This window comes from Labeo rohita, chromosome 7 (genome assembly GCF_022985175.1).
Source record: "Labeo rohita strain BAU-BD-2019 chromosome 7, IGBB_LRoh.1.0, whole genome shotgun sequence".
NCBI classification, from domain to species: domain Eukaryota; kingdom Metazoa; phylum Chordata; class Actinopteri; order Cypriniformes; family Cyprinidae; genus Labeo; species Labeo rohita.
Genome location: NC_066875.1, coordinates 58,823,890 through 58,842,654, shown reverse-complemented (window position 1 = coordinate 58,842,654; position 18,765 = coordinate 58,823,890). Strand labels below are relative to the sequence as shown.

The 18,765-nt window shown below is 44.4% G+C and overlaps 1 protein-coding gene and 1 pseudogene across 1 annotated transcript; one reads left to right on the top strand and one right to left on the bottom strand.

Moving 5' to 3' along the window:
- Nucleotides 1–503: 503 nt before the first annotated feature.
- On the bottom strand, nucleotides 504–2,050 carry LOC127167594 (uncharacterized; annotated as a pseudogene).
- A 10,926-nt stretch (nucleotides 2,051–12,976) lies between these two features.
- LOC127167956 (uncharacterized) lies at nucleotides 12,977–17,106 on the top strand. The gene is given in 5 exon segments (XM_051114393.1): nucleotides 12,977–13,036; nucleotides 13,337–14,679; nucleotides 14,682–14,981; nucleotides 15,435–15,498; nucleotides 16,077–17,106. Coding segments are annotated over 5 exon segments (2,505 nt in total). The 5' UTR covers nucleotide 12,977; the 3' UTR covers nucleotides 16,816–17,106.
- Nucleotides 17,107–18,765: the final 1,659 nt, after the last annotated feature.

Below are 18,765 nucleotides of genomic sequence, written 5' to 3'. Positions count from 1 at the left end.
TTCACGAGTTCCCACTTACAAATAATAAACAGAGTACAAATTAAGCGTGTTTGGCGTGCTGTCCGGGAGAGGGCTCCGAGCTCGGAAATCATTCCCGAACCCGGGGCACCCCCCCTGCCTAGGGAGAGGGGTACGAGCTCGGCATTTGGCCCGAACCCAATAAGCGCTCCCCCAGAAGGCTAATAAATTGCAGGACAGCAGCCAATTAACCCCCCAAAAAATGCTTAGCTTGGGCTGAAGGGATGCTGGACGTAGTCGTAGTGCATAAACGGGAAAATACGGGAGGAGCTCTTGCAGGCACTGCTGGGAAAGAATATGGAAAAAGCGGCGGAGGGGGACTGAGAATAAAGCTCCTGCGGGAGCGGGCACTGCTGCGGCAGTAGGGAGAACAAAAAGAGGGGTGGCTGCTCCAGCGGGAGCGGGCACTACTGTGGCAGTAGGGAGAAAAAAACGGGGGGGACGGGGGAGGTGTGGCTGCTCGGCAGTGGGAACTGCTGCGGCAGTGTGGGGAAGCAGCGAGAGGCTCCTACTGGAGTAGGATGCTGAGGGGATGGTCGAAGTGGGGATATGATGTTGTTGGAGGGAGATGAAAAGGGGTTGCTGTGGAGGATCTGGAGATGAAAATAGGCTAGCATGGACTAGAATTAAAAGGGTCGGCCGACTAGGGTCTGGTGGGCTTCCTTGATGAGGGAGCGATCTGATCGGATATAGCTCTTGAAAGCTTCCGATGACCAGCGGCCCAGCGCTTGGATCTGCTGTTGGGAGAGACCTTTTTGGGCGGCTGTGGTTGCTGCACCTATTCGGAATGATTGGCTGGAAAAGTTGTCGGCTGGGGTACCAGAGAGAAGCAAGACGGACTTAAGGTGCTTTTGGAACCAGAAGCGAGTGGCGGGGCGGTTGAAATCGTCTGTAAAGAGGGGGTCGGAAGGGAGTTTGGATTGGGATTTTCTGAGCTGGAGGAAGGTTGGATGGGCGATTGGAGGTTAAAGATATAAATGAAGTGGCCTTTCTTTGTTTGGTCTGTCTTACTTTGCTTTATGAAGTAAGAGATGGTTTCCCCGTCTAGCACTGCTAGATCTGAGATAGTTGGGTGGATGGCTGGGTTGAAGCCAGATGTAATGGCGAGCTCAGAGCATCTGAGGAAACCGAAGAAAGCCAGGATAAACATGGCGTCTAATGTGCGGGCAGTATGGATGGAATGGTACCCTTTACGGAGGGTGGAGATGCATTTGGTCAAAATTTTTAAGGTAATAGGTTGTCTGGGGTCTGGGCGGTTGGGCTGGGTTTTCTGGATACCTTTAATGAGAAGGGAGGTCTGTGAATTGGTTATATGGGGTGAAGGCGAGCCATATAACAGTTTGTGGAAAAACTGGATTCCGCTTAGGTATCCTTTAATGGAGCTGGCTTGGAGGTTTTTGTTGGTGTTGAGATGGGAGATAAATGAGGTGACAGCAAGCAGGGAAAAATCAGGGAAGGGTAAACTATAGGCAGAGTGGAATACTTTAAAACATTTCCATGCTGTAAGGTAGGCTTGGAGTGTCCTAGGGGAGACGGCTTGGAGAATGGAATTAATGGAGGCTTCGAGGAGAGGTCTCAGAGGGTGGTTTACGGGAATATCAGTTCTGAATAAGGAGGAACCGGGGTCGGGAGCGGGTCCGCCTCTGGTGCCAACGATCTGAATTTCTGAAAGGCAAAACGAGAGAGAGAGTCAGCTATTTGGTTCTTTGACCCGGGAATGTGTTTTGCGGTTATAATAAATTGGTCACAAGCCGAAATCCAAATCAAGCGTCTTAACAAAGGCATTAGTGCGGGGGAATGGGAACGACCTTTGTTAATGCAGTGCACGATAGCTTCGTTGTCGCAGTGGACGACGATGCTGGTGGCGGACCACTCTTTGCCCCATAGGGAGGCTGCGGCCACTAACAGATAAAGCTCGAATAGCGCTGAGGATGATAGCTGTTGTGGCAAATCTGCCAGCTCGGGGGGCCAGGTAGAAGCGAACCAGCGGCCTCGGAGAAAACCTCCGAAACCGACTAAAATAGGCTAGCATGGACTAGAATTAAAAGGGTCGGCCGACTAGGGTCTGGTGGGCTTCCTTGATGAGGGAGCGATCTGATCGGATATAGCTCTTGAAAGCTTCCGATGACCAGCGGCCCAGCGCTTGGATCTGCTGTTGGGAGAGACCTTTTTGGGCGGCTGTGGTTGCTGCACCTATTCGGAATGATTGGCTGGAAAAGTTGTCGGCTGGGGTACCAGAGAGAAGCAAGACGGACTTAAGGTGCTTTTGGAACCAGAAGCGAGTGGCGGGGCGGTTGAAATCGTCTGTAAAGAGGGGGTCGGAAGGGAGTTTGGATTGGGATTTTCTGAGCTGGAGGAAGGTTGGATGGGCGATTGGAGGTTAAAGATATAAATGAAGTGGCCTTTCTTTGTTTGGTCTGTCTTACTTTGCTTTATGAAGTAAGAGATGGTTTCCCGTCTAGCACTGCTAGATCTGAGATAGTTGGGTGGATGGCTGGGTTGAAGCCAGATGTAATGGCGAGCTCAGAGCATCTGAGGAAACCGAAGAAAGCCAGGATAAACATGGCGTCTAATGTGCGGGCAGTATGGATGGAATGGTACCCTTTACGGAGGGTGGAGATGCATTTGGTCAAAATTTTTAAGGTAATAGGTTGTCTGGGGTCTGGGCGGTTGGGCTGGGTTTTCTGGATACCTTTAATGAGAAGGGAGGTCTGTGAATTGGTTATATGGGGTGAAGGCGAGCCATATAACAGTTTGTGGAAAAACTGGATTCCGCTTAGGTATCCTTTAATGGAGCTGGCTTGGAGGTTTTTGTTGGTGTTGAGATGGGAGATAAATGAGGTGACAGCAAGCAGGGAAAAATCAGGGAAGGGTAAACTATAGGCAGAGTGGAATACTTTAAAACATTTCCATGCTGTAAGGTAGGCTTGGAGTGTCCTAGGGGAGACGGCTTGGAGAATGGAATTAATGGAGGCTTCGAGGAGAGGTCTCAGAGGGTGGTTTACGGGAATATCAGTTCTGAATAAGGAGGAACCGGGGTCGGGAGCGGGTCCGCCTCTGGTGCCAACGATCTGAATTTCTGAAAGGCAAAACGAGAGAGAGAGTCAGCTATTTGGTTCTTTGACCCGGGAATGTGTTTTGCGGTTATAATAAATTGGTCACAAGCCGAAATCCAAATCAAGCGTCTTAACAAAGGCATTAGTGCGGGGGAATGGGAACGACCTTTGTTAATGCAGTGCACGATAGCTTCGTTGTCGCAGTGGACGACGATGCTGGTGGCGGACCACTCTTTGCCCCATAGGGAGGCTGCGGCCACTAACAGATAAAGCTCGAATAGCGCTGAGGATGATAGCTGTTGTGGCAAATCTGCCAGCTCGGGGGGCCAGGTAGAAGCGAACCAGCGGCCTCGGAGAAAACCTCCGAAACCGACGGAGGGGGCGGCGTCGGTATATAATTGGATATCGATTGGGGAAGAAACCAGGTTGCTGTAAAAGAAGGATAAGCCGTTCCACTGTTTGAGGAAGGAAATCCACAGACTGAGCTCGTTGCGGCACGAATCAGTTATGGAAATGCGGTTCTCTAGAGCGTGGGCGGAAGATGCGAGGGAAAGGAGGTGGGAGATGAAGGGGCGGCCTTGTGGGATAATGTGCATCGCGAAATTTAGATGACCTAGAATGGATAACAGCTCGCGTTTTGAACAGCTAGTGTTGGTTAACAGAGTGGAGGCTATCACAATCGTCCTGTCAATTTTTTCTTTGGGTAGGGAGGCCAGGAATTTTTGGGAATCTAAGTTGATGCCCAAAAATTCGATGGAAGTGCTAGGACCCTCGGTTTTGTCTTGGGCGAGGGGAATCCCGAGCTCTGAAAAAAGCTTTTGGATTGTCAAGAGGTGCGCCGCTGGGACGGAGTCTGGGGGCGAGACAATTAGGAAATCGTCTAGAAGGTGGATCAGGTAGGGAATGTTGTAATTGTTGGAGAGGATCCAGCAAATTGCCTCTGACAACGTGTCGAAAATTTTAGGGCTGCTTCGGCAGCCGAAAGTGAGGCGGACGGCGAAGTAGAATTCGTTCTTCCAGCGGATGCCGAATAAGTGCCAAAAATCTGGGTGGATGGGCATAACTTTAAAGGCGGAAGTAATGTCGACTTTTGCCAGCCAAGCGCCACGGCCTGCATCTTTAATCAGGGTGATGGCTTGGTCAACGTCGTGATAGTGAAGAGAGAATTCTTCAAGCGGGATGAGACTGTTAATGCTCGGGAACGGGGAATTATGTGGGGAAGAGAGATCGATTATGAGGCGTTTTTTGCCTGAGAATTTCCTAGTGGCTACACCAATGGGGCTGACCCGGAAAATGGGGAAGGGAGGGACGGCATAGGGGCCGATCATGAAATTTGCGTCTATTTCTTTTTTGACGAGGAGGTCGACTATTTCGGGTTCGGTGAGAGCGGAGTGGAGATTTGGGCAGATGAGACTTTGGGAGGGGAGACTTACGACACCGGGGTGGAAGCCGTGTGCGAGACCTGAAAGAACATAATCTGTAAAAAGAGAGTCAGGGTGGTGAAGCAATTCTACAGACAGACGAGAAATATTCACAGGGGTCGATAAGTATTTTTTTTAATTTTTATTTGCAGCTTTTTGTACTGGACAAATCAGACGGGCATGAGCCCCGCCGCAAAAGTTGCACACGTGCATGAACTGGCAGCGCTGTCTCGTGCACCTGCCGCTGTTAAAGCTGGCGCAGACCTGGCTGACGGTGGAAGGTAGGCGGCGGCGAAATGTGGGAGAGGGGGTGGCTGGAGTATCCATGAGGCGCGGGACGTAGCTAGTGGATTTGGGTTGGGATGGTTCGGGGCAGGGAGGAATGGATGGATTGATGAAAGGGCATGAGATGGTGGGGTGGGAAAAAGAACGGCAGACTGCACAGGAGATGTTGCGGCAGCCCAGGAACACTCTGTTATGGAGCTCAGTGTCCAAAGCCCCCCAGTAAGGACACTGGTTCCACTGGGCTACACGGATGGCACATTTGGCCGCGAACAGTTTATGGTAGGTATAAAAGTGGGAACCTCCGTATGACAGCGCGAGCTCGGCGACTATTGTGAGATAGTCGCTGAGCTCGCGTCTCCTGTGGGGAAAAGCGGCACAGATGACTTCTGAGTAACGAGTGAAAGCGATGGTGAATTCGGCAAATGACAATATTCGTGATTGGGTGGGTGCTGAATTTTTTAGGGTGACTGAGAAGTCGCCGCAGTTGATTTGGCGATCGGCGGGTGAAGGAGAAATAGGAGAAAGCAGAGAAGAAAGATCTACGTCTGCACCTGCCAGAATTTGGGTCCTGATGGAGTTGGGTACGGGGGGCGGTGAGAAGGGGGAGCGGGTCTGAGGAGGAAAGAGGGCTGCCGGGACTGCTGGCGGGGGCATGCTCGCGCTGTGGGCATTTTGTGGGAAGGAAGAAAAAGGAGGGAAAAGAGGGGGAATAGCGGGCGTTGGAGCGTGCGTGGTAAGGGGCAGGCTCACGCTGGGAACGGCTCCTGGGGCAGAGGAAAAAGAAGGGAAGAGAGGTGGAATGGCGGGCATTAGAGCGTGCGTGGTAAAAGGCAGGCTCACGCTGGGAACAGCTCCTGGGGCAGAGGAAAGGGAAGGAAAGAGGGGGGGTATGGGGGGCACCGGTGCTTGAGCTGTTGGCGGGGGAATGCTCATACTATGACTAGACAGCGGAGCTGCGGGCCATGGGAAGGGGAGGGGATTGGGGGAACAGCGGGGCAAAAGCTGCGAACGGGAAATAGCCGCCGGCGGGGGCGGGCTCGCGCCGCTATTGCGGCTTGTGGAGGCGAAGACCGGCTCTCCGCCGGTATGAGCAGCGAGCTCCCGCTCGGATGGTCGGGAAGGAGGGCAGTGGCTGGCGACCGCGGCCTTCGGGGCATGGCCCCGACTCGCTGACGGTCCTTCGCTGCGTCCTGACGGCCGGGAAGCCGTCCTCGGCGGAGTGGTGGATTGCTCGGGCCGTGCGTAGGGAGCGCAGCGGCTCGTGCGTGCTCCGCCCGAGGCTCTGGAGGGAGGAGCGGAACCCGGGTTCTCCCCTGCTTGCAGAGAAGCGTAGAGGGTGAGAAGGTCCGCCTTTGTCGATCGGCGCGGGATGATGACGCCGGAGCTGGCGAGCGCCTGGCGAAGACCGACCACGGTCCATTTCGCCTTGGCTGGGGCGGAGGAGAGGGCTGAAGCGTAAGAGGACGCTGGGGAAGGTGGCGGACGCCTGGAAGGTGGGGGAGATGGCGTGGTTCGGCGCCTAGAGGTACGGGCGGCGGCGTCGCGGGAAGGCCTGCGGCCCCGCGATGCGGCCGCGGGCTCGATTGGAGGATCCTGCGGAGCGCTAGTGGCCTGAGAGGCAGCCTGGTCGGCGGCCTGGACAGAGGCTGAAAGAGCAGCAGGATCCTGAAAATCCAAAGAATAATCCTCGATTTCTATCTCGGACATACTTTGAAGCTTATGGACTTGCCAATGCTGAAAAGACTAGAGATGGAGGAGGTAGGACTGCTTGGTTATTCATAGGGATTCTCTCTTGCTTAGAGAGTGTGATTACTGATGGTGAATTGGCCGTGTTAATTATCTGCGTGTGCTCCTCCCGAAATTTGTTAATAAAACATCACTTTGCAGTAAGCTGCAAATGCAGGTAGCAACGCACATGCAAGGGGCGTATAGCCATCGACACCACTTCTAAACTGTAAATCAATTTAAATAATACATATCCAAACATGGACAGTTTTGTTTCAGCTTTTCTGCCTCTTCTATTGACTTAAATAATGTTAAATTGTCAGGGTTTTCCCCTTGTACCTATATTGGAAATTACACTATCCTCGTGTATTTTGTAAGTTGTACCACGTCACAAAAAACGTGGCTGTTAATGCATGCGAATCTGAATTTAACATTAACAATTACCATTTTTGATGACTGTTACGAAAGTTACGAAAATAGCCTATACTAAAAGTGCTTGCAGCTATTTTTATTTTATTTTTTTTAACTCTAATCAAAGCGTGTTATTTGTTTATCAAGAGAGATGGGCAGAGTTTAACAAGAAACACGTAGCGAAATCGTCATTGTCCATCACAATTATAAAATCCACTGAAAAATTTCGAGAGAAGCAGAGGCGAATTAATCATCTTAACGAAACGAAACCGAAACATCGCTCCCCAGTCCTCGAGCCTGTGACCCGGAAATCGATCAAAGTTAGCCATCTTCTAGGACATCTCTATCTGTAACGAGAGGATGCGATTAACGAGGAGTGAAGTTTCCAAAGAAGCTATGAGCGAGGATACACAGGTGTATGGGAGCGCTGCGTTATTGTAACACACGTGGTTTAAATATTTCTACACGTGCTAGCATAACCAAATTTACGGTATTTACGAGATGCCATATTAACAGTAGACTATAGAGAAAAGTTCGCCAAATTTCAAAAATCTTTTGAAGATATCGCTGAATATTTATTTTTCCATAGTAAAAGTAAATTTCTGGTTGAAGTAAATTGTTCATCTCAGTTTTTAGTATTAATTCAAACTGAATCTGATATTATCTCGAACTCTGCGCTCAAGTGGAGCCTCGGGTTCGAGCCTCCATTAAGGACAGCAAGCCAAGTTTGTTTACCATTGCCCATTAGGACTGTATGGGCAAACTGCTATTATATGCTATTATATGACATTAGTGATGTACACTTTTTTATGTAAATTCATAAAAGTAAATACTTTTATTTCATTTTATGAATTTTAATGATAAACCACAATAAACAGATGAATAGTGACAATCAATGTTTAATGTTCAGAAATTATTATTTTATATAGTTATATCACTACCATTCTTTTGAGGTAAATAACGAAAAACATATACACTGTAAGTATGAAACAAAGTGACATATTTGTAACAGACTAGTGTGAAATTAATGTGGATGGAATATATATATATATATATATATATATATATTCTGAACCCCACGTGGATTCACACAAACTGAGAAAGTCAAAAAGTGTTAAGTTGTGCTCCGCGCTCCCCTATCCTATTCTAAAGTCTTTCTTGTCGAAAAATAAATTCTCCTCCCCCTTCATATCTATCATAATTATTGTAATTTATATTTTAACTTTGCATACAGTTTAAATAAATCATACATCTCAATGGGGCATCTTGCTTTATTAATATTTATTATGATTGACATAACCATATGAACATAAGGGCCTGATGGTGCACTGAAGTGACGCTTAAGTGATCAAGAGTATTTCAATGTTCCTCCGTCCTCATTTAATATCAAATTTCTGTTCTGAAATGGTTTGACAGGCCATTATTCCTCTCACACATATATACAATTAAATATACAATTGTTTACAATCAAGAAAAATGCATGTATTCTGAAGAAATGCAAGTCCGTAATATTGTATGTGTGTGTAGGAAATAAATGTCACACCCCTGGACTGATTAGTTGGTTTCTCCCGTCATTTCCCCCTGCTGCCTTGAGTGTTTTGGTATCGCCCTAATTGTCTGCACCTGTGTTTGTATCAGTCTGAGTGTATTTATAGCATGTGTTTCCCATCCTTCCTTGTCGGACGTTGATGTTGCTACCCTGTGTTCCTGTGTCTCCTGTATTCCCTATTGGATTTATTAAATACCTTTCGTTTATGTTACGTCATTGTTCGTGTGCTTCGTCTGAACGTGACAGAACGTCCGACCTAAACAGTTTTTTCGTGTTTTTCCCTCCGTTTTGTTTTCCGGCACTTTTTCCTCAGTCTTTTGTTTCCGTTGTGTTTCCCCCATGGATCCCCTACTCCGTCCAGAATTCATCCTCCTTCGGCTGGAGCAGGGGGAATTACCGCTCGAGGGATATACCATCATGTTCCAGCTAATAGCTCACACCACCAGCTACCCGGACGACGCGCTCTGTGCGTTCTATGACGCCAGCCTCAACGCGTCATGCAGAGCGCCGTCGTCCGAGGACGGCCCTCGAGCGGATTTTGCCGCGTTTGTGGAGTGGACACTGGCGAGAAACAAACCCTCGTTCCCCGCCTGCTCCTTGGAGAATCTCGCTAGTGCCACTCCGGACCCGGAACCCAGCCAATCACCACCCCGACACGCGGAGCACGAGCCCGAGCTCACCGCAGACGGATCCAACGCTACCAGCGCGACCCAGGAGCCATCGCCCATCGGAGCGACAGAGCGAGCGATCGCCACGGAGCTGGAGGAATTTGTGTCTGACCAGGTGCGAGAGCCGGCCACAGAGCCTGCGACGGTGGACGTTCCTGATGGGCGTGAGGGTGCTGAGGACAGCACCGCCCACTGCACCACCGCTGAGGGTGAGCAACGCCTGGATCTGGGATTAATTTTTCTGGAACAAAATTTGAGTAATTTCTCTGAAGATGTATATGAAGATATGCCCATTCTCCTTCCACCTGACTGCCTGGATTTCCCACCCACCCTCCCTCTGTCTATTGTTTCTGCTGCCTCAGTCCTGCCACCACTGTCTCCTGGCAGCCCATCTGCTCACCCTCAGCCCACCATCTGCGCGGTGGGTTCGCCGCAGGTCTGCCAGTCAATTCAATTCAATTCAAATTTATTTGTATAGCGCTTTTCACGATACATATCGTTGCAAAGCAGCTTTACACCAAATTGACATTTTTACTATATATGTAGTAGTAGCTTGATGTACATATGGTAGAGATGTCTGGTAAAGATCAATTAATGACGTAATCAAACAGACAAAGAACACTATAAATTTGTAGCAGAATTTGGTAGTGCTGTATGTTTTCAGGGTTGGCATCAGGGTTGGCATCATCTGAAGTCCTCTGAAGGGTTGGCATCATCTTTTCTTAAGTGTTCTGGATCCACACTGGAGCTTGTGAATTCCTAGTTACCATGGGATGTCAATCCCATGGCAAAAACAGAGAACAAATAGGAACATAATTAGCGTAGCTGCTGTTCAAACTAAGAAAAGGAAGGTTTGTTAAACCAGAGCTAAAAGATTAAAATGAACATTTGATCAGATATAGCTGCAGAAAAAGTTTATGAGATGCATTATTTGAATGCTTGGCTAAAAAGATGTGTCTTTAATCTAGATTTAAACAGAGAGAGTGTGTCTGAACCCCGAACGTTATCAGGAAGGCTGTTCCAGAGTTTGGGTGCCAAATGTGAGAAAGCTCTACCTCCTTTAGTGGACTTTGCTATCCTAGGTACTACCAACAGTCCAGAGTTTTGTGACCTTAGGGAGCGTGATGGATTGTAGCGTGGTAGAAGACTAGTTAGGTACGCAGGAGCTAAACCGTTAAGTGCCTTATAGGTAAGAAGTGCTATTTTGTAGCTGATGCGGAACCTAATAGGCAGCCAGTGGAGAGACTTTAAAATTGGGGTAATATGATCATATTTTCTTGACCTGGTAAGGACTCTAGCAGCTGCATTTTGGACTATCTGTAGCTTGTTTATTGAAGATGCAGGACAACCACCTAATAGTGCATTACAATAGTCCAGTCTAGAGGTCATGAATGCGTGAACTAGCTTTTCTGCATCAGAAACAGGTAACATGTTTCGCAGCTTGGCAATGTTTCTAAGATGGAAGAATGCTGTTTTTGTAACATGAGAAATATGATTTTCAAAAGACAAGTTGCTGTCTAATATAACACCCAGGCTTTTGACTGTAGTGGAAGTAACAGTAACAGTACATCCGTCTAGTTGTAAATTGTAAGTCAAAAGATTCTGTGTATTGTTTTTAGGTCCAATAAGTAATATCTCTGTCTTATCTGAATTTAATAGCAGAAAATTGTTGGTCATCCAATCTTTTACATTTTTAACGCACTCTGTTAACTTTGATAATTCAGAAGTTTCATCTGGTCTTGTTGAGATATATAGTTGAGTATCATCAGCATAACAATGGAAACTAATCCCGTGTTTTCTAATAATATTACCAAGGGGCAGCATGTATATTGAAAATAGTAGAGGACCTAGAACAGATCCTTGTGGCACTCCATACTTTACTGGTGATAACTGAGATGACTCCCCATTTAAATAAACAAAGTGGTAGCGATCAGACAGGTAGGATCTAAACCATTTTAAAGCCTGCCCTTGGATACCTGCATAATTTTGTAGTCGATCTATTAGTATGTCATGATCTATAGTGTCAAACGCAGCACTAAGATCAAGTAAAACCAGCAGTGAGATGCAGCCTTGGTCTGACGCAAGAAGCAAGTCATTAGTGATTTTAACAAGTGCAGTTTCTGTGCTGTGATGGGGCCTGAAGCCTGACTGAAATTCTTCATAGATATTATTTTTTTGCAAGAATGAGCACAGTTGAGCACATATAACTTTCTCTAAAATTTTAGACATAAATGGAAGATTAGAAATGGGTCTATAATTTGCCAGTTCACCATCGGTGTCAGAGCTGGAGGATCCCTCATCTTCGCCTCCAGCCTCTGAGTCCTGGACTCCACCTCGGCCCTCCGACCCTGCGGCTCCACCCCGTCTCTCAGCTCCCTCGTCTCCACCGTCGCCCGTCGGTCCACCAGCTCCACCGGGCTCCATCGTCCCTCCGGCTCCGCCCTGGTCAGTCGTCGCCCCACCTTCACCTCTGGACTCCACTCCTCCGGCTGCACCTCGTCGCTCCATCCCTCCGGCTCTGTGGACCTCCTCCCTCCCGCGGGCACAGCCTTGGTCCTCTGTCGCTCCGGCTCCGCCGTGGACCTCCGGATCTCCGCCTCCGCCTCGGACGCCAGAGCCTTGGGCTCCGCCTGGGCCCTCCGGATCCTCGGTGTCGCCCTGGATCATCGGCTCTCCGTCTCCGCCTCGGGCTCTACCACCACCTGATCCATCTCCGTCGGTCGGCCCCATGGTGTCGTCAGCCCTTCCTCCACCATGGCTCCTCCCTCCATCGGCTCCACCGTGGGGTTCCATCATGGCTGCGGTCTGGGTCTCACCTGGCTCCTCCTGCTCCAGCCCTCTCCTGTCTCCTCCTTGGCTCCTCCCCCCATCATCACCTCCTTGGACTATTCCGTCACCACCCTGGACTCCATCTATTGCCCTCCTCCTGGGAGTCCGTCCTCCGCCGAAGCCCCCTCCAAAGACTGTACATTTCTTTTTCCTGTTTGTCGGCGCGAGGACGCGCCTTCCGGGAGGGGGAGGTAATGTCACACCCCTGGACTGATTAGTTGGTTTCTCCCGTCATTTCCCCCTGCTGCCTTGAGTGTTTTGGTATCGCCCTAATTGTCTGCACCTGTGTTTGTATCAGTCTGAGTGTATTTATAGCATGTGTTTCCCATCCTTCCTTGTCGGACGTTGATGTTGCTACCCTGTGTTCCTGTGTCTCCTGTATTCCCTATTGGATTTATTAAATACCTTTCGTTTATGTTACGTCGTTGTTCGTGTGCTTCGTCTGAACGTGACAATAAACGAAATTAGATACTAGGACTACTTCTAGCTGAGAAGTATTCATTTTATTTGCAAAAAAAATATTCAATAAGTATGCACATACACTTTTATTAGTATGCTTAATATGTTGAAAATGTTTTTGAGCCATATTTGCGGAAAAATGTGTTGTGAAATAAAGAATAAGAATGTATAAATGTAATTATTCTCTGTTTGGCAGATGACTAATGAGTTATGAAGGTTTTCTGTGTGATGGATACATGGATGAAGGTGAGATAAAATTTGTGTTTACTCTTATGTTCAGAGTAAAATATGTTACTTGCAATTAACTTTTTTTTTTAAAGATAAATACTGATTAATTTTAAATTGCATTGGTTATCTAATTGGTAGTAAATGGGTAATTGGGTAATGTTGAGAGCAAAGAGATTGCTGGCTGCACACTGAATTAAATACACAATGGTGAGTTAAATAGTTGATCAAGAATCTTACAATAATAATTTAATATTTTGCCCATAGTTGAATTATGTGATAATCTGATATATGCAAATAAAAATGTATTGTTTTTTTAATCACAGCAACAATGTCATCAATTATTCAGCCACAGCGGCGAAACAGCAAGGATGTTCCTCCCCGAATGGCGTAAGAGATTGTTGTTATTCATTTACTCATTCAATTCAGAGAATCAAAATAATTTGCTGTTTATTCTAAAATCTGATCACTTGCCATATTGCAGTTGATGTGTTTTAAAATGAACAATAATCATATGTTCACTTAAAGTAATAATTCAAAATTGTTATGAATTTGTCCAGAACTGAAACAACACTAACAGTCATAAACAACCACGATCCTGTCACTGCAAATCATCTGTCCCTAAAGACTATTTTATAACTGACTGAGATCAAAAAAAATTTGATGCTAAATCAATTCAATCTATTTTAGATCACGTCATGATGCCACCCTCATGAATCCTGGTCCTCCAGCACTTTACCAACTGAACACAGAACGAAAATATATTGATGAGAATCAGAAAAAAGTCAAACGATGGATATATGGAAGAAGAGACAGAAACAAGCAGAACAAAGTCATACTCCTGGTGGGAGAAACCGGCGCTGGGAAAACCACCATGATCAACACTATGATCAACTACTTCCTGGGAGTGAAGTTTGAGGATGAAGAGTTTTATCAAATCACAGAAGAAGACGACGACATAGAAGAGTCATTAACCCAGACATCTGAGATCACGGTTTATGAGGTGTTTGTTGAAGAAAACCCAACATCTCTGACCATCATTGACACTCCAGGATACGCAAACACTGAAGGATACGAGAAAGACGGAGAAATCTCAGAGTATCTGATCAGATTGTTTTCAGATGAGGATGGGATTCATTATATTGATGCAGTGTGTTTTGTGATGAAGGCGTTTCAGAATCGACTCTCTGGAAAAGAGCATTACATATTTCACTCAGTTCTGTCTCTGTTGGGTAGAGATATAGAGAACAACATAGTGTTTCTACTCACACACACAGATGGACGTCAACCAAGAGATGCCATCAGTGCCATCAAGAAAGCCCAGATTCCCTGCAGAAGAGATGGGAAAAAACAACCTATTCACTTCTTATTCAACAACCAGCAGAAAGAGAAAAGAGACAAACTGTGTGAAAGTGTTTTGAAATTAGCCTTGGAAATGGGACAAGAAAGCATGACTGAGTTCTTCACACTCCTGGAAGAAAAGAACAGAAAAAGTGTTCAGATGACATTAGATGTTCTGAAAGAGAGGAGACGACTTAAGGCCTGTGTCTCTAATCTGAAGGAGCAAATCTCTGAGAGCGAGTTAAAGATGAAAGAACTGACTGAGATACAGGAAGCTATTAAAGAGCAAAGAGACAAGATTGAGAAATGTGAACACTTTCAGTTTACAGTCAAAACTGCTGTCAAAGAAAAAGTCACCACAGACGATGAATGGTGGTGGAGCAGAAACCAAACGTGCTGCAATGTCTGTGAGGAAAACTGTCATAAGAAATGCTGGGAGGATCCCCAAAGCTGTGAAGTCATGAAAAAAAAACACTGCACTGTTTGCACAGGAAAGTGTCATTACAGTGATCATGTCAGAGAGAATAAAAAATATGTGGTGAAGCCAAAAACCATCACTATGACATTTCATGAGCTTAAACTGGAGTATGAACGCACTGGTGAAAAGCCTAAAACCAGCTTTGATAAAAAAATCTATGAACATATTGCAAATGAACACGAAAGAAATACAAGAGAAATTGAGAATAAAACAGAAAAGAAAAAAATCTGATCAGTGATTTGGAGACGATTAAAAAAGAAAAGTCCAAACTGCTGCGGGAAGCTTACATGACCATCGTGACTCTGTCCGAAATCGCATTAAAAGCAGACAGCGCTTTCACTCTTCAACATCTGGATTTCTTGATTCCCAGACTGAAGGAGGAGGGAGAAAAAGAATGGATGAAGAACCTGGAGGATCTGAGGAAAGCTGGAGAAGAGCAGAAGAACAAGGGGGCATTACATCTTGTGATGAATTTCACTGGCAAAAAAATGAACCAGTTTGACAATCGTGCAACAGGTGTGTATGAATGCAATAAATCTGAATACACAAGATGAAAAAGCAGCACAGATGTGGATACAAACTGAGAAAATAATTCACTTACAACTCACTTACTCACTTTTTTTTTTTTTTAAATAATTTGGTGTAAAATAAGACAGTATTAGGAATCACAAGAATGCATTACAATAAATTCAGCACTCAACTGAAGTAATAGCAGCAATGATACCTAATTTACAGCCTTGATCCGCTGGAAACATACACTGAATTTTAGCAATTTTGGCATCTAGAAATCTAATTCCCCACCTTTTTTTTTTTTTTTTTTGAGCAGATTGTATTATTATTAATTATAGCGTTAAAAAGCACATTATTATTTGAAAAAAGACCACCTATGTAATTCTGTGATTTGTTTATAATTATGAGATAATCTGACGCAAACTGATAATGCATCCAACTTGTGTTATTTAATTGCAGCAGCAACGGCATCATCTGTTCATCACCACCAGCGCAAAACCATCGATGAACCTCCCGAAATAATGTAAGAAAACATTGTTGCACATTGATTGAGCAAAATTGGATGTTTAAACAAAAATTACATTATGGTACAAAATTATTAAAACATCTTTTCAACATAATACACTGCCTGGCCTGCCACACCAAAATAAGGTCACCGTTTGCATTTCAATGCAAATGCTTAAGAATTTAGTACTTTTCTGTCTTATTGCATGTTTGGCAACAGTGGTTTTAACCCAAACTGATGAAGAGCGTAACTTTTCATTTCTTAAACAACTGTGTTGGAAGATGTATTAGTGACCAGAGCAGGGGTCCCCCAGGACCAGGATTGAGAACCACAGTTTAGACAAAGTTATGCAATGTTATCCAAAGCTAAAGGCAGTCGAACAAAATATCAAAGTGTGTGACTATTTTTTGAACAGTAAATGTAATAAAAAATAAATAAACAAACAAACAAACAAACAAACAAACAACAACAATAACAAAAAACATTACACTTGCATATTAGGAAATATGGTTACCATCAAAAACAAACAAACAAAAAACATTTGCAAATTGTAACAAATGTAATTATAAGCTCTTTTTTTCTTTCTCTCTCTCTAGAGCTGGAGTTATTCGTCTCAAAGATGAATTTATTGAACTCTACGAGAGAGATCACTCTCAGCTCCAGCAGTGCACAGAGAGACTGTGTCATATCATCAAAACATTTGAAAAAGGTTACAGATGGGCTACTGAATACTCTACATTTGCAGGATGGACGGGAATAGGTGCAGGTGCTGCTTTAGTTGCAGGGTTAGCTTTAGCTCCATTTACTCTGGGGGCTTTTTTTGCTGCTGTTGTTCTTCTTATTCTTTTCTCTCTATGGATACTCATAAATGCTCGATTCATGAGTATGAGCAGCAGCTCTGATAAAAGGCGCCAGATAACACAATTAAGAAAAGGCATTGAATCTGAATGCAAGGAATTTCAGGATAAAATCACCCCTATGGCTGAAAAGATGAAAGACATTCATGAGCGTACTGAGAAAATTTTGGGAGAGCAAGATGTCATACGGATAGAAGACGTTGCTGAACTGACTAAGCAGATGTCTGAAACAATGCTTTCAATTGCAGCAGTCCACGGCGGGTTCAGCCTTGTGTTTAACATGTTCACAGCTGGAAATAGCAGGACGCTCAATGACATGGACATACTAGCAGAAACACCCACAGATGAGGAAATAGACGAAAGCGAGATGAACTCTGAGGCTGGGAAATTCATTGTTAAAATGAGAAAATTAATTAATCAGTTACAGAACATTCTTGATGAACTTGAGAAAACAAAAGACAAATTAGCAGTTTATTAGGATACAACCTGCTGAGAAACATGTTATTGCTCAGCAGTTCAACTACTGACCAGCATCTCATTACAGTTAATCAATCAAGTCACCTTTATATCTGTAGAAATTGTTTCAAAGCAGCGTCACAGTTATGAAGAGGAAAGTAACAAAATCAATGATGCAAACTTCAAAAATGAGGCAAATCCAACACTATCATATTTTTTCTCAATTGTGCCATAATTCAGCTTCAGTCAGGTATAAATTATAATGCTTTTAAACATTTAATTCAGTGTACTACAAGAAAAATAGGATTGTTTTTTGGTAAGTGAAAATGTTTTGTTAGTTTAAATAAATGCAAGTGTAAAAATCATTGCTGTTGCTCTGTATTATTGATCCAAATAAGTAGATTTAACCACAAAGCCAGTCATAAGCTTTAAAGTTGTCCAAATTAAGTTTTTAGCAATACATATTACTAATCAAAGGGGGTCTCACCTATTCTGTTAGATTTAGGGGAGGGTGGGTTGTGCAGTCAAAAGCTTGTACCTTCGAAGTCATCTGCAAGCTTGCACACACACTCCACTGTGTATAAAGTAAATCCTGGAGCCCACCTTACCTCATCTGTAGCACTACAAAGCAACAAAGGTTGGGGTGGGGGGACTAAGATCCTGTTACTCACTCAGGCTTCCTTAGTTAAGGGTTTAATATTTCCCCCACAAGACTTATCTTGCTGTCTTTCAATGCTTCGCGCTGGAATTCGCACTCTGCTTCAGTGAACAGTAAACCCAGTATACTGCGATCTGCCAAAAATGAGTGTGTTTCCGTAAATGCCAATTATGCAGCTCTCACACACATTTTATTTTTTTCTCCTTCATGTTGTCAGTCCAGTTGCATTATTCAGATTGAAACTACGAAAGCGTACACAGTTGTTGTACTACATTTTAGTTGTTGCGTAAAGCTCCCAACTCTTTCCCAGAAAGGTTAAATCAATGTTCCGGGTTCAAAGCAAAGTAAACAGTGCAAATGTTTTTCATGAAAAAAAAAAAACTTAAATCATGCAATAAAACGTATTTTTGCCATGTTAATCAAAATAATTTGTCATAACCAGCCGTTGCGAGTGACTGCAGATTCTATTTTAAAAACGGTTTCTATTTTTGTGACATCAAAGCTGAAACAACAGCAAATCATCTATGACAGAAATAATCTCAGGTACTGATTATGTGCTTAATTGTCTAATGTGGAGTTTGAATATTATTTTGCGTGACCTTTTTAGCCAAACTGAAAGCGACAATAATTCTTGAAAAAAAAAAAGGAAACACGATACTTAACAGGAAAAAATGCTAAACTAGAAACAATACTGTCTTTCCGCTATGCGACTGTGATGCATGCCATATTGCCTTTGAAGTCTTTACATTCCAAAGTATTTCCTTCTACCGAAGGGATCATTTACTGTAAATGATGCAGTATATATTCAACACATGACACTCATTGACAGGAGCCTGCTTTCAAATGCTGGCACAAATGCTCATCTGCAGACCAAACATTATCACATCCACTCATCAGAACAACACTGAACTCATGGAAGCTTTGACTTATGACTGTCATCTTTTATCGTAAAGCAACCAATGAATCTGTAAAGCCCCAAAGTTTTTAAGTATCTTAATTACAAGCTATAATGTATTTTATTCTATATCTGAAGCTTGAACAGTGCAACTGGACTGGCAAAATCAAAGGAAATCTGTGTGAGACTTACAGCCTATGCTTTATGTGTCAGATAAGGAAACAAACTTATCTTTTTAACTCTTTTATTTTTATGACATTACATTTCATAATTATTTGTTTACAAATGCTTTACACTTAAAGTACTTTTAGCAATTACGATTATGTATACACATATGAGCAATTATGGTTTTGTATGCTCATGTGAGAGAAGTCATGTCAGTGGCTTATAAAGAGATGTTTCATTCAGCATATACACTA